This window comes from Mandrillus leucophaeus, unplaced genomic scaffold (genome assembly GCF_000951045.1).
Source record: "Mandrillus leucophaeus isolate KB7577 unplaced genomic scaffold, Mleu.le_1.0 Scaffold29, whole genome shotgun sequence".
NCBI classification, from domain to species: Eukaryota; Metazoa; Chordata; class Mammalia; order Primates; family Cercopithecidae; genus Mandrillus; species Mandrillus leucophaeus.
The window spans coordinates 3,440,513-3,454,290 of NW_012103031.1; the positions used below are offsets into that span (position 1 = coordinate 3,440,513).

The 13,778-nt window shown below is 58.0% G+C and overlaps 2 protein-coding genes across 2 annotated transcripts in view; one reads left to right on the forward strand and one right to left on the reverse strand.

Annotated features, from left to right (window-relative positions):
- Nucleotides 1-9,928, forward strand: part of TECPR1 (tectonin beta-propeller repeat containing 1) — a 60,554-nt gene extending 50,626 nt beyond the window's left edge. Inside the window, exons 17-25 of the mRNA XM_011985808.1 lie at nucleotides 452-548; nucleotides 674-753; nucleotides 1,835-1,891; nucleotides 2,361-2,541; nucleotides 3,006-3,141; nucleotides 3,752-3,844; nucleotides 7,366-7,472; nucleotides 7,597-7,716; nucleotides 7,878-9,928. Of these exons, the coding sequence (XP_011841198.1) occupies nucleotides 452-548; nucleotides 674-753; nucleotides 1,835-1,891; nucleotides 2,361-2,541; nucleotides 3,006-3,141; nucleotides 3,752-3,844; nucleotides 7,366-7,472; nucleotides 7,597-7,716; nucleotides 7,878-7,991 (985 nt within the window). The 3' untranslated portion in view covers nucleotides 7,992-9,928. The remainder of the gene's footprint in view (nucleotides 1-451; nucleotides 549-673; nucleotides 754-1,834; nucleotides 1,892-2,360; nucleotides 2,542-3,005; nucleotides 3,142-3,751; nucleotides 3,845-7,365; nucleotides 7,473-7,596; nucleotides 7,717-7,877) is intronic.
- A 2,499-nt stretch (nucleotides 9,929-12,427) lies between these two features.
- On the reverse strand, nucleotides 12,428-13,127 carry BHLHA15 (basic helix-loop-helix family, member a15). The gene has a single exon (XM_011985809.1). The coding sequence runs from the start codon at nucleotides 13,075-13,077 to the stop codon at nucleotides 12,502-12,504; it is 576 nt and encodes a 191-aa protein (XP_011841199.1). The 5' UTR covers nucleotides 13,078-13,127; the 3' UTR covers nucleotides 12,428-12,501.
- Nucleotides 13,128-13,778: the final 651 nt, after the last annotated feature.

Genomic DNA, 13,778 nt, shown 5'->3' on the forward strand with positions numbered 1-13,778 from the left:
TTTTTTTGAGACGAAGTCTTGCTCTATTGCCAGGCTGGAGTGCAGTGGCGCAATCTTGGCTCACTGCACCCTCCGCCTCCCGGGTTCAAGCAATTCCCCTGCCTCAGCCTCCAAAGTAGCTGGGATTACAGGCATCCACCACCACGCCTGGCTAATTTTTTATATTTTAGTGGAGACGGGGTTTCACCATGTTGACAAGGCTGGTGTCGAACTCCTGACCTCAGGTGATTCCCCCGCCTCGGCCTCCCAAAGTGCTGGGATTACAGGCATGAGCCGCCGTGCCCAGCGGGCTGTCACCTCTTAGGAGTGCGAGCGTCTGGAGGCGGCTGGCTCTGAGACTGGAGCTCGGTGCTTCCGTGTGGTGCTGCCACCAGGGGTGTTATGGGGGTGTCTGAGTGAGCCGGTTGGTTCCCCAGTCTCCCTCGTCACCCGCCCTGTTGTCCTGTCGCAGGGGTCTGCCTACGGACCGGTACATGTGGAGCGATGCCTCGGGGCTGCAGGAGTGCACCAAGGCTGGCACGAAACCCCCGTCCCTGCAGTGGGCCTGGGTGAGGCCCCGCTGCCCCCTGGGGGGTTGGGAATCCGCCCTCCCACCCCTCCTCGCCCCTCCTCGAGTGTTCTGACTGCCATCTGGATTTGGGGGTTCCCATCCTCACTGACCCACTCCTCCCAGGTTTCCGACTGGTTCGTGGATTTCAGCGTCCCGGGGGGCACGGACCAGGAGGGGTGGCAGTACGCCAGCGACTTCCCTGCGTAAGCCTCTCCCTGCACAGGGCCTTCGGGCCAGGTCCTGAGTGTCAGGGCCCTGGAGTGTGTGGCCTCCGTCCTCACTACTCTTCCAGGTTGAACCCTGCCCCCTAGACCTGGCCAAGGAGCAGACCCCTGGTGCCAGCCCTGCTACTGGAGGGGGAGGGGCCAGCGGAGGGGCTGGGAGGGGCCCAGGAGACTGTTCCCGGCACGCATGGCACCTCTGGCCTCTGTGCATGGCACGGGTAGGAGCGCCATGGCTCCCCCATGCCACGTTCATCCCTGCTGTGCCAGGCACGGGCTCTGGGAGGGTCAGATGGTGGCACCCGGGGCACCAGACTGAGGGGCTTGAGGAGGGCGAGTGGCCTCGACAGCCTTCGCAGGGTCAGCTCTTGGGGGCTTTGAGCCAGGCCCTGAGTGATGGGGGTTCAACACGAGATGTCAGTTGAAAGGGCAGCGTGGGCCCCTCAGAGAGATGCAGTCCCCGTCCCGAGGCCCTGGACCCTGGTGGCGCAGGTGCACGGTGTGTGCAGACCCTTCATGGCACAGCCTCAGCCTGTTGGAAGATGCAGCCAGCACAGTCTGAGCTGGGGCCAGAGCCAGGTGGCTTCTGAGCAGACCAGGACCATCCCGTCGGCCACAGCCAGGCCTCCTGGACCACCCTCCCCTCAGCCTCGGGCCTCACCCTGACCGAGAGCTCTTGCTCCCCAAAAGGGCTCTGACGGGGCCTGGGGAGGGGAGGGCTGAGTCCTCTTAGCCTGACCCCTGACAGGTGACTGCTATGCTCCAGCCCCAGAGAGGACCGGACCCCCTTCCCCAGGGAGCCTTCAGCCCCTGGGAGGCCCCAACCCCCAGGAGGCCCTCCCTGCAGGTCCCTGGGGCTGCACTCAGCCCTGACCCTGCCGGGGCAGCCAGGAAGCGTCTCCCAAGAGCCACGCGTGGTGACACCTCCTCCTCTGAACCCCGTCCATGGCTTCCACCCAGTCCCCATGCCCTGTAACGGGTAGAACAAGAATGTTGACGTGCACGGTCCCTTTCCAGAAACTTCCATGAAGTGGCCCTGATTTCATCTTCTTCCTCCTTGCAGCTCATACCATGGGTCCAAAACGATGAAGGATTTTGTGAGGAGGAGGTGCTGGGCCAGGTGAGGCAGGGCTGCAGGGTGACTGTCACAGTCAGGCTCCTGGAGGAGCCAGCCCTGAGGGAGCTCTGGTTCCCTGCACCCCGGGCCACATCTGGCCTCTGACCTCAGTCCCAGGGGAAGAAGCAGTGGGGAGTAGGGTGAAGAGGGAAGCTGAATCTAAGTAAATGTCAGCCCAGGAAATGCCCGCAGGCTCGCAGTGCTCTCTGGTTTCAGAAGAGTTTGTTTTCATGAACAAATAAGAGAAATGTCACTGGCACGCTCCACCTGTAAGCTGGACAGAGAACGCCACCTGGCTGGGGGTGGGGATGGGGTGGGGTGGGGTGGGGGGGGGGAGGGGGGGACCTCTGGGCCCCTCTTTCCACCCACCCCGGGGTTGACTGCTTTCCTCCTCCTGGCTCCAGCGGGAGAGGCCCTGGAGCCTGGCGGTCACCTTGGGGTCCCCGGGCTGTGTCCGCTCTCCACTGTACAGAAAATGCAAGCTGGTGACCAGCGGGCCCTGGCTGGAGGTGCCCCCCATCGCCCTCAGGGACGTGTCCATCATCCCGGAGAGCCCGGATGCCGAGCGGAGCGGGCACAGTATTGCCCTCTGGGCCATCAGTGACAAGGGGGATGTGCTGTGCCGCCTGGGCGTGTCGGCGCTCAACCCCGCGGTGAGTGCCGGGGCCAGATTCTTCCTGCAATAAGGACCTTCCTCTGGAGTCCAGCTGGGCTGGGACCCTGCTCAGGACAAGCCCCTAGGACCAGTGGACACTGCCTGTGGTCCGAGTGGGTCCCTGTGCCCTGGGGCAGTTGGCCCAGGAATGAGGCCAGTGGGGCGGGGGTGACAGAGGTGGGCCCAGGGGACACCGTGGTTCTTTGGCACCTGGTCCTTGGTGGTCAGCACCGCGGTGAGGTGCACACGCCCACAGGGGCGCTTTCCCTGCTCGCAGGAGGATGAGATACGCCCAGAATTTCAACAAGCACCGAGATCAGGCTGGGTGGGGCTGTGTGACTCCCGGCTGTCCCCCAGCCACCCGTGCTGCCCAACCGCTAGGCCCATTTCTGCTGGGCCTGGAGGTGGGGCCCTGGGGGTGGGGGCCCTGGTGATCTCAGCACCCCTCCTCGCCGTCCCCAGGGCTCCTCCTGGCTGCACGTTGGCACTGACCAGCCCTTCGCCTCCATCTCCATCGGGGCCTGCTACCAGGTGTGGGCCGTGGCAAGGGACGGCTCCGCCTTCTACCGGGGCTCCGTGTACCCCTCGCAGCCGGCCGGTGAGTGCCGCGCCCCAGGAGCCCCTGCAGTGCTCACCTTCCGTCCAAGCTGACGTTTGCCGAACATCCCCTCTGGGCCAGGGTCCCCCAGAAGCCGTGTCCCCCCTCTCTGGGACTGACTGGGAGGTGGTCACCCTGGCGATGGGGCAGCCGGAGCCAGGCCTGCCTGGCCCTTCCCAGGGTGGCCCCTGTGTCTTGGCCCTGCAGGGTCTACTCCACAGTGACCACTCTAGTGGCCGTCTGGGAGGACGGCCTGTGCTGGCTTGTTTTTCTCCAGATGTCCAGTATCCAACACGGGGACACTGGTACTCAGCTGCCCTCTACACAGGGATGGGTTAGAGGGGCAGCCCCTGAGGCTGGGTCTCCACCGTGAGCTGCCCTGGAAGCCTTTGTGTTGCGCTGGTGAGATGAGTCCATCAGAGCCCGCCACGGCTTCCAGAGCTCCAGGCATGGTGCTGGGTGGATGGCAGCGCACGGCTCAGCTCTGTGTGGCCCACAGCTGACACCAGGCTCCACATCTGAGAGGCAGCTGGGGACCGAGGCCCTCAGCCCCACCTGGCCCACATAAGCAGGAGGTGGCCGTGTGCCTGAGTCAGCCTCCCCTTCTCAGGTGACTGCTGGTACCACATCCCATCCCCGCCAAGACAGAGGCTGAAGCAGGTGTCCGTGGGGCAGACGTCGGTGTATGCCCTGGATGAGAACGGCAAGTTGCTCTTTTTTAAAATTTTTAATGTTTTGACTGGGCATGGTGGCGCACACCTGTAATCTCAGCGCTTTGGGAGGCTGAGGCCAGCGGATCACCTGAGGTCAGGAGTTCGAGACCAGCCTGGCCAACGTGGTCTGCATGACACAGTGAGACTATCTCAAAAAAAAAAAAAAACTAATTTTTGTGAGTACAGAGTGGGTGTATATATTATGGGGTACATGAGATGTTTTGATACATAATATGGCATGCCATACATAATAATCACAGCAGAGGAAAGGGAGTATCCATCCCCTCAAGCCTTTAAGTTACAAACAATCCAATTATACTCTTTTAGTTATTATTATTATTATTATTTTTTTTTTTTGAGATGGAGTTTCGCTCTTGTCTCTCAGGCTGGAGTGCAGTGGTGCAATCTCCGCTCACTGCAACCTCCACCTACTGGGTTCAAGCGATTCTCCTGCCTCAGCCTCCCAAGTAGCTAGGATTACAGACACAGGCCACCACACCTGGCTAATTTTTATATTTTTAGTAGAGGCGGGGTTTCACCATATTGGCCAGGCTGGACTTGAACTCCTGACCTCAGGTGACCCACCCACCTCGGTCTCCCAAAGTGCTGGGATTACAGGCGTGAGCTACCACACCTGGCCCTCTTTCAGTTATTTTAAAATGTACCTTTAGCTGGGCACAGTGCTCATGCCTGTAATCCCAGCACTTTGGGAGCCCGAGGTGGGCAGATCACTTGAGGTCAGGAGTTTGAGACCACCCTGGCCAACTTAGTGAAACCCATCTCTACTAAAAACACAAAAATTAGCCAAGTGTGGTGGTGCGTAAGTGCCAGCCTCCCAAAGTGCCTGTAGTCCCAGCTACTCAGGAGGCTGAGGCAAGAGAATCACTTGAACCTGGGAGGAGGAGATTGCAGTGAGCCAAGACATGCCACTGCACTCCAGCCTGGGTGACAGAGCAAGACTCTGTCTCAAAAAATAAAATAAAATAAAAATTAAAAAATAAAAAATAAAATGTACCATTAAAAAAATCTTTTTTTTTTGAGATGGAGTTTCACTCTTGTTGCCCAAGCTAGAGTGCAATGGTGTGATCTCGGCTCACTGCAACCTCTGCCTCCTGGGTTCAAGCGATTCTCCTGCCTCAGCCTCCCAAGTAGCTGGGATTACAGCCATATGTCACCACACCCGGCTAATTTTGTATTTTAGTAGAGACGGGGTTTCTCTGTGTTGGTCAGGCTGGTCTCGAACTCTCGACCTCAGGTGATCCGCCCGCCTCAGCCTCCCAAAGTGCTGGGATTAAAGATGTGAGCCACCGCGCCCAGCCGCATGTCTTCTTTTGAGAAATGTCTATTCATGTCATTTGACCACTTTTGGATGGGATTATTGGTTTTTTGTGTGTGTGTGTGTGCTGATTTGTTTGACTCCTTCTAGATTCTGGTTATTAGTCCTTTGTCAGTTGCATAGTTTGCAAATATTTTCTCCCATCCTGTGGGATGTCTCTTTACTCTGATGATTACTCCTTTTGCTCTGCAGAAGCTTTTTAGTTTAATTAGGACTCCTTTATGTATGTTTCTTTTTGTTGCATTTGCTTTTGGGATCTTAGTCAGAAATTCTTTGCCGAGGCAAAGCCCTTGAATAGCTTTTCCTAGGTTTTCTGGTAGAATTTTTATGGTTTTAGGTCTAGATGTAAGTCCTTGATTCATCTTGAGTTGATTTTTTAACACGGTGAGAGAGACAGATCCAGTTTCATTATTGTACATGCGACTTCCAGTTTTCCCAGCACCACTGATTGGATAAACTGTCTTTTCCCCAGTTTCTGCTTTTGTACGCTTTCTCAAAGATCAGTGGGTTGTAGATATCTGGCTTTATTTCTTGGTTCTCTCTTCTGTCCCATTGGTCTATGTGTCTATTTTTTTTTTTTTTTCATAAAACAGAACAAGATTACATTTCAATTTACAACTTCTGTATAACCAAAAAAATAAAACACCACAGTAACATGAATGAGAAAAAACATATTTACAATTCTAGACAAAATGTTATCCTCTTTAATCATAAATGAACTCTTCAGAAATCAGTACAAAGAGACTAACATTATAAGGGAAGTGAAAATAAAAGGAACAGAGGAAAATGGAATAGCACAAATGAGTTATAAGGCTACATGAAGACGATCCAGTTAATGTTAATAACTGAGAAAGCAATTTCATTATAAGTTACATTATCGATCCTTACAAATATTGATTATCTGATGTTTGTACAGCTTTGGGAAGTGAAGAATTCTCAAATACTGGGGAAACTTACTCTAGTCATGGGGAGTTTACTCAAAAATGTAGATTTTTGCATAAACTTGGCCCAAACAGTTCCAAACCATACGAATCACTCCAACAAAGTAATCAGATACACACCCACGCACATACACGTACCTATTTACTACATAGAAAATGTGTAAGTAATATATCATCCCCAAAAACTACTTAGGTATCAACTGGTGTATAATACATTGGCGGGGGGTGGGCTATGTGTCTGTTTTTATAGCAGCACCATACTGTTTTTGTTACCATAGGCTTGTAGTATAATTTAAAGTCCAGTATTGTGATGCCTCCAGATTCATTCTCTTTGGTTAGAATTGCTTTGGACATTCAGGCTCTTTGTGGGTTCCATATGAATTTTAGGATTTTTTTTTTCTAATTCTGTAAAAAATGATGACAGTATTTTAATAGAAATTGCATTGACTCTGTAGATTGCTTTGGGCAGTATGGTCATTTTCATGATACTGATTTTTCCACTGATTCATCCCATACGCATCAATCCATGAGCATGGGATGCATTTCCATTTGTTTCTATCATCTCTGATTTCTCTCAGCAGTGTTTTGTAGTTCTCCTTGTGGAGATCTTTCACCTCCTTGGTTATATACATTCCCAGGCATTTTGTGTTATTTTTTGCAGCTGTTGTAAAAGGGGTTAATTTGATTCTCAGCCTGGTTGCTGCTGGCATGTAGCAGTGCTACTCATTTGTGTGCATTGATTTTGTAACCTGAGACTTTCCCGAACTCATGTGTCAAACTTAGGAGTCTTTTAGAGGAGTCTTTAGGGTTTTCTAGGTATTTGATCCTATCATGGGCAAACAGAAACACCGTGACTTCCTCTTTTTCGATTTGGATGCCCTTTCTTTCTTTCTCTTGCCTGATTGCTCTGGCTAGGACTTCCCTTGTCCACAGTTTCTGCCTCAGCAGAAAGAGGATCAGGACGCCGGCCGTGCCCAGCACAATAGGGCGATTATGAGGCTTGGGGGACGCCCTGAGTGTGCAGAAGGCAGAACTGGCTGCAGCCCAGGCTCCAGAGTGTGGAGAAGTGGAGGAGGCTGTGGCCCTGACTCAGGGGCCAGGACCCTCCTGCCTCCCCGGCAGCTTCCCAAACTCTGAAGTGGTTAGAGCGGGGCCTGGCCACTGGCTGCTGGGCCGCACGGGCAGGAGGGGCCAGGAAGGTCTTTCTCTTTATCTTCACTGCTTCTTTCCCCAGGAAACCTGTGGTATCGCCAGGGGATCACGCCCAGCTACCCGCAGGGCTCCAGCTGGGAGCACGTGTCCAACAACGTGTGTCGAGTGTCCGTGGGGCCTCTGGACCAGGTGGGGGTGCTCAGGGGGTATCGGGCGCTTGGGGTGCTCTGGTTCCCTCTCTGGTCTCCCCCATCCCATGTCCAGCCGTCCCACGGCAGCTGGGGCTGAGAGCTTCATGGGGTGTGTGCTCCAGGTCTGGGTGATCGCCAACAAAGTGCAGGGCAGCCACAGCCTGAGCCGGGGGACGGTGTGTCATCGCACGGGCGTGCAGCCCCACGAGCCCAAGGGCCATGGCTGGGACTACGGCATCGGGGTGAGCGGGGGCCATGGTCTGGGGCTGTGTGGTCACCTTGTGTCCTGTGGGACCGTCCCCTGGGACCCGGGGTCTGGGTTGGAGGGAGGCCCCCAGGCAGAGCCCCCCTCCAGGATCCTGGAGTCCCTGAGTCCCCTGGTGACACAGCTCTCTCCTTCCAGGGAGGCTGGGACCATATCTCTGTCCGGGCCAATGCCACCAGGGCCCCCCGGAGCTCGTTCCAGGAGCAGGAGCCAAGTGCCCCGCCAGAGACCCATGGCCCCGTCTGCTGCTGAGGCGCCCCCACGCACCTAGATGCAGTGATGGTGCCCGGTTTGGGCGATCAAGACTGAGCCATTCTTGTGCTGAAGTGTGTACTGTGAGAGCGATGTCGCCCTGGTGGACTCTGGAGGGAACCTGGCCCCAAGGCTGCGGCCACTTCACAGGCACTGGTTGAGACGGCCCCGAAATGTGAAGCTCCACGGACACTCCTGCACATGTCCCCGTCTGCGAGGAGCCCTGGTGGTGTGGGGCATGGGGTGGGAGGGGCCTCCCACCCTTCCCTTCCCCTCTCCCTCCTGCCTTTCCAGGACTAGAACCCAGAATCTGGAGCCCTCCAGGAACACCGGGCCTGGGGCAGCAGAGCCCAGGATGGAGCCTGCCTGAGCCGGCATCTCAGACAGCACCCGGGCCCCGCCACCCCTGACCAAGCGAGACGGCTGTGGGGCTCAGGGCCTCTTTACCACATGCAGTGACCATTTCTCAGAGCAGGACTTGCAAAGAGGCTTTCATTTCAAAAGTGAAGGAAGGAGGCCGGGCGCCGTGGCTCACGCCTGTAATCCTAGCACTTTAGGAGGCTGAGGTGTGCAGATCACCTGAGGTCAAGAGTTTTGAGACCAGACTGGCCAACATGGTGGAACCCCATCTCTACTAAAAATACGAAAAAAAAAAAAAATTAGCTGGGCATGGTGGCGGGCACCTGTAATCGCAGCTACTTGGAAGGCTGAGGCAGGAGAATCGTTTGAACCCAGGAGGCGGAGGCTGCAGGGAGCTGAAATCGTGCCGACGCCCTCCAGCCTGGGCGACAGAGTGAGACTCCATCTCAAAAAAAAAAAAAGTGAAGGAAGGAGACAGCAGATTGGAAATAACACTGGAGTAGATGGGATTGGATGGGATGTTCTCTTCCCTGAGGGGGCCGGGGTACCAGACAGGAGGCTGGGAGAGGATGAGAGGCTGCCCCGTGGCTGGAGGCAGTGTCCGTGTGCGCAGTCACCGTCACCAACCCCCTTTCGGCCCCTTCCCCAGACGTGCTGGCGGACAGGGGCTTCTTGGATCAGATCATGTTGTAGGGGGTGCAGACTGCAGGCTTCTGCGGGGAGCAGGACTGTGTCCGTCAGCGGTGGCCATGGGGTGTGCACACGGACCCTCAGCCCATCCTGCACATGGAGCAGGGCGCACAGTCACGCTCCATCCTGTGGCGAGAGCCCGGCCCGGCCAGGCGAGGCAGAAAGCATCGGCCAAGTGGCCCCGACCCATCCAGCGGCCTCTCAGCTGCTTTTTATCCCTCTGTGCCCCATTTGGGGGTTTGCTTCCTCCACCTGGACACTTTGCCCGGGAGGTCATCAGAGCCCAACCCCAGGCTCTGCCCGGTTGGAGAGGGGATGACTGTGCCATCACCTGACCTTCCTAGGGTCCTGGTCTCACTGTCAGCAGGGGGTCCGTTGTGTTTGTACAAGATGGGGTTTGTCACCCAAAAGCTGATGCTGAGAAAGGTCTCCCTGGGGCCCCGCCCGCCGGCATCTGAGAGACCTGGTGTTCCGGTGTTTCTGGAAGTGGGTCGCAGTGCCGCCGGCTGGGAAGCTCTCAGATCAATCACGGGAAGGTCCTGACGGTGGCGGCCACCTGGAACCACCCTGTCCTGTCTGTTTACATTTCTCTATCAGGTTTTCTTTGGGCATTACGGTTTGTTCCCCTACAACAGTGACCTGTGCATTCTGCTGTGGCCTGCTGTGTCTGCACGTGGCTCTCAGTGAGGTACGGGGAGGGCGTCACCCTGCAGAACGGCAGAGCGACGCGTCCTCTCGCTGCTGAGCACCAACTGTTTACCTGCCCAGCATCACTTCCTCAGATGCTTTACTCAATAAACATTTCCCCTGGAGTGTCCATGCCCTGGTGTTTTTATCGATAACATTGATTGATTAAAACGTGTGGTTCCCCACGTGCCTGAAGCAGACATTGCCGTGAAATCTTTTATTTTTTGTTTTATGACACAGCATCAATTTCATGAATACTTTGAGAGGGCCATTAGAAAAAATAAGAGCCAGTTTGGGTCATTTGAGAATCATTTTCAGCACAATTACAGCGGGGGCACGGGCCGTGCGGCTCCGGCTGGGTTTTCCCAGGCGCAACAATCGCGGTTCTGGCTTCTCCGCGGGTGGGGATGGGGATCGCGCCTCCGGAGCTCTCAGGGCGTCTGTCTGCCGAAGGGTGGGTGCGTCCACAGCCCTGGGGGACGGCGCGTGGGTCTCTCACCCACTTATGCGGGGACTTGAGGGAACTCAGCCCGATGGCCGAGGCAGGGGCTCCCCACAGGATAAAAGGATCCAGCCTGGCCTTAGGGTCCAAGAGGAGGGCCAAGGGAGTGGGCCTGGCCCCTGTCCCCTCTCCTCCTCGAAACACTGGACACCCCGAAGCGAGACTATGGCTACTGAGTATCCTGTGTGATGTGGCCACAGGGTGTCCCCTCTGGCCTCAGGGGAAGAAGGACTGGCTGCTCTGCCCAGGTCACCCTTTAGGAAGCAGAGGAGGTGCGGGTGCCAGTTCAGGGCAGAAAGAGCCACTGAGGCCATTGTCCTGAAGGCGGTGACCCCCAGGCCCTCCTGCTGCCCCCCGGGAAGCCCTGGGCTGTGCTAGACACCGGGTCCAGTCTTCGTCTCCTGGACCGAGGCTCTTCTGGGCTTTCGGGCTCAGCTTTTCGGTCCATTCAGCAAGTTCAGGGGCGGACTGAGCCCTGCTCTGGCCATGGCTCAGCCGGAAACAAGAGCTGCCAGGTTTGTGGCACCTGAGTACCCCCGCTGGTGAGGTCTTTGTCATCTTGAGTCCCCGCTGGGCAGGTGTCCCACAGCAGGGGAGCCCCGAGCTCTCGCTGCCCCAAGCTCCCACCTGCATCCAATCTCAGCCCACAGTGGTGGACCACCCTGACCTTCCAGACTGCCCCCTCCCAAGGGGCAGACCCAGCATCCCGGAGTCCCCACCCCGAGCTGTGCTGAAGGGCAGCTGGGGCGGTAGGGCCAGGACCAGACCAGGCCTCTGATAAAGTCTCATCGAAATGAGACCTACGTGCCCGGGCCACCTTAAGGGGCCCTGACCAGGAAAATCAGGTCTGAAGCTGCCAATGCCAGATACTCAGGGTACCTGTGTCCCTACGTGGCTAGGCGTGACCCCAAGCCTGCCGGTACATGCAGCCTTTGGCACCACGACCCCCATCTTGGGGAGGGCAAGGCCACCTGGTGGGGACGGGCCAACCAGGGCCCTTGGTCTCAGCTGTGGCAGCCACATCCCTGGGCCAGCTTGGCCCTGAGGGCCTTCAGGACATCTCTGGGCAGAGGCATGAGGGAGGGGAGAGCCAAGTGGCCAAGTCCGGCAGAGCCAGTGGGGCAGGAACGCCCAGCAGAAGGAAGCTGGGCTTGGGGCGGCAGAGACGTGCCAAACCGCCAGGCCCAGCCATGAGGATGAAGTACCTGGGTGGGGGAAGGGATATACCTGCCACCCCAAGGCTCCACCAGGCAGAGAGACCCAACGGGCTGCCAACTCAGACCAGGACCCAAGCACATCGTAATGTCCTACAGACACAGCATGGTGCCAATTATATGATAACCCCACATCAGTGAGAATAAGTAATGGCGGTGGCGGGGGCTGGAGTGGGGCATACTTGGTCCCTGCGCGGGCCGGGGCTGAGCAGGAGGCCTCAGAGCCACTCTTGGGGGGCAAGAAAGGGCCTTGGGGCTTCTCTCCCATGCCCAGAAGGGCTGCACCAGGAACACCCAGCCCTGTCTCTTGCTCCAGCTCCACAGCACCCCTCACACCCTGCCCCAGACCCTCCACAACCAGGCACAGCCTGGGGTCACCACATCCAGGAGCCCCCACTCGGGAGGAGGGAGGAAGAGACTCCAGCTCCTCCCCACTATTCAACCTTTGAGGATGAATTTGAGGTCATCTGATTAGATTTTCTGGCAGCTCCAACCATCTCAGATTGGCCCCACTCCCTGAGCAGCCTTGGGCTCTGCCACACTTGTCCCCGGCCTCAGTTTACCCCAAATGCGGATGCTGAGCCCAGGCCCCATGTAGCCCTACAATGAAGGTTGGAGGCGGGGGTCCCTTGCCAGGGCCTTGGCTTCGGAAAACCTGCAGGTAACCCTTTTCCTGGGATCTCCCCTTGCCCTGGAGGAAGTCAGGGTGAAGAATCGTTGGTGCCAAGGCTAAGGAGGTTTTTCAACTTTTCCTCCTTTTCAAGGAGACTGCCTGGCTCAATGAAAAATCCAGATCTGCCTGGGCCCTACCCAAAGGCTTGGGCCTCACGCCGCTCTCCAGGGCCACGGCCTCAACTAGGCCACTCGCTGGTCCCCAGTGGGGCAGGAAAAATTGCTCCAGGGAAATGGCTGAATGTTCGGGGGAAAATGGAACCGCTGAGGCCGCGTCCTTGTGGGGTGTCCCCGCCCATTTGGGGCTCGCGGCTTGGAGGGACTGGGGCTGGGAGGAGCAGGCCAGGCAGCCGCGGCCACTTCCACCCCCACCCAGGGCTGGGCGTTAGGTGCCCTCTCGGAAGCTGTGGATCTGGGTGGAGTACCTCTGCAGGTGGCCCTGGGGCTGGGACTCGGTGGCCCCCAACGTGCCCCCAGCCGCCTGCTGCTGCTGCTGCTGCTGGTAGTGCTGGTAGAGCTTGGGGCCCGGCCCCTCTAGGCCCGGGAGGCGGCTGCTGGACATGGTCAGGATGGTGGCCGTCAGTGATTTGATGTAGTTCTTGGCCAGTGTGAGTGTCTCGATCTTGGAGAGCTTCTTATCGGCGCGCACGTGCGGGATGACTTCACGGAGGGCCTGGAAGGCGTTATTGAGCTTATGCATCCGCTGCCGCTCCCTCTCGTTGCTCTCCAGCCGCCGCTGGATGCTGCTGTCACGACGGCCACCGGGTCCCGAGGGGCCTGGACGCCTGCGCCCGCCCTCGCCCCTCGCCCCTGCTGCGGCCCGCGCCGGCCGGCTTCGCAGACCCTTGGACGGCTCTGGCCCCGGGTTCGGCAGGGACCCCTCTGGCGTCCCCTCCCCAGGGGTGGCCTCTGTGTGCTGCACCGGGGCCCGGCGCCGCGGGGGCCGGTTCTTGGTCTTCATGGCCCTGGACTGGCTGTCCCAGGAGGTGGCGGCAGGGAGGTGAGGCCCTTGGAGCTGAAATCCAGAACACAGGACACTCTGTGGTCACCCCCACATGGCCAGGGGACCCTCTGGGGTGCCGTCCCCGGCAGCTTCCTACTTGCTGACAACAATGGTACCAGGGGCAGGGGGTGGCGCTCCGCGACTGGAGATCCTTCTGTTCACACGCTTAGCCATGGGCTGACCCCACCCCACGCCCCTGCTTTACCTCATACAGACCTCTGGAACCTGTCCCTGTCCCCGTGCCCCCTTCCTCCTGGGCGACTCACCCTGACCCCTAGATCTTCCTCTGGCCTCATGCCCCTCACGGCCCCCCAATGCCTCCTGAGCTTGGTGACCTTTGACACTTTGCCTAGACCACCCTGAGACGCGTCCCCCAACCTAGCTTAGGGGGCACCTCTGCCGGAGGCGGCACTGACTCCTTCGCCCCGTGGGCGGGCCACTGCCACTCCAGCCACCAGGCTCTCGCTGTCCTGCCCCGCTGGACGTGACACGTGCAGGGACAGCACTGGGGCCAGAACCGCTGCGGACATGGGGCAGCCGTGGAGGTCAGAGGTCGGCAATGGCCAGGGCCTGGCGGCAGCCCCCAATCCCACCACGTGGATGGCCCCCGTGGGGGCTCCGGACAGACCAGAAGTCCCCCACCCGGGTTTCCCCCCAAC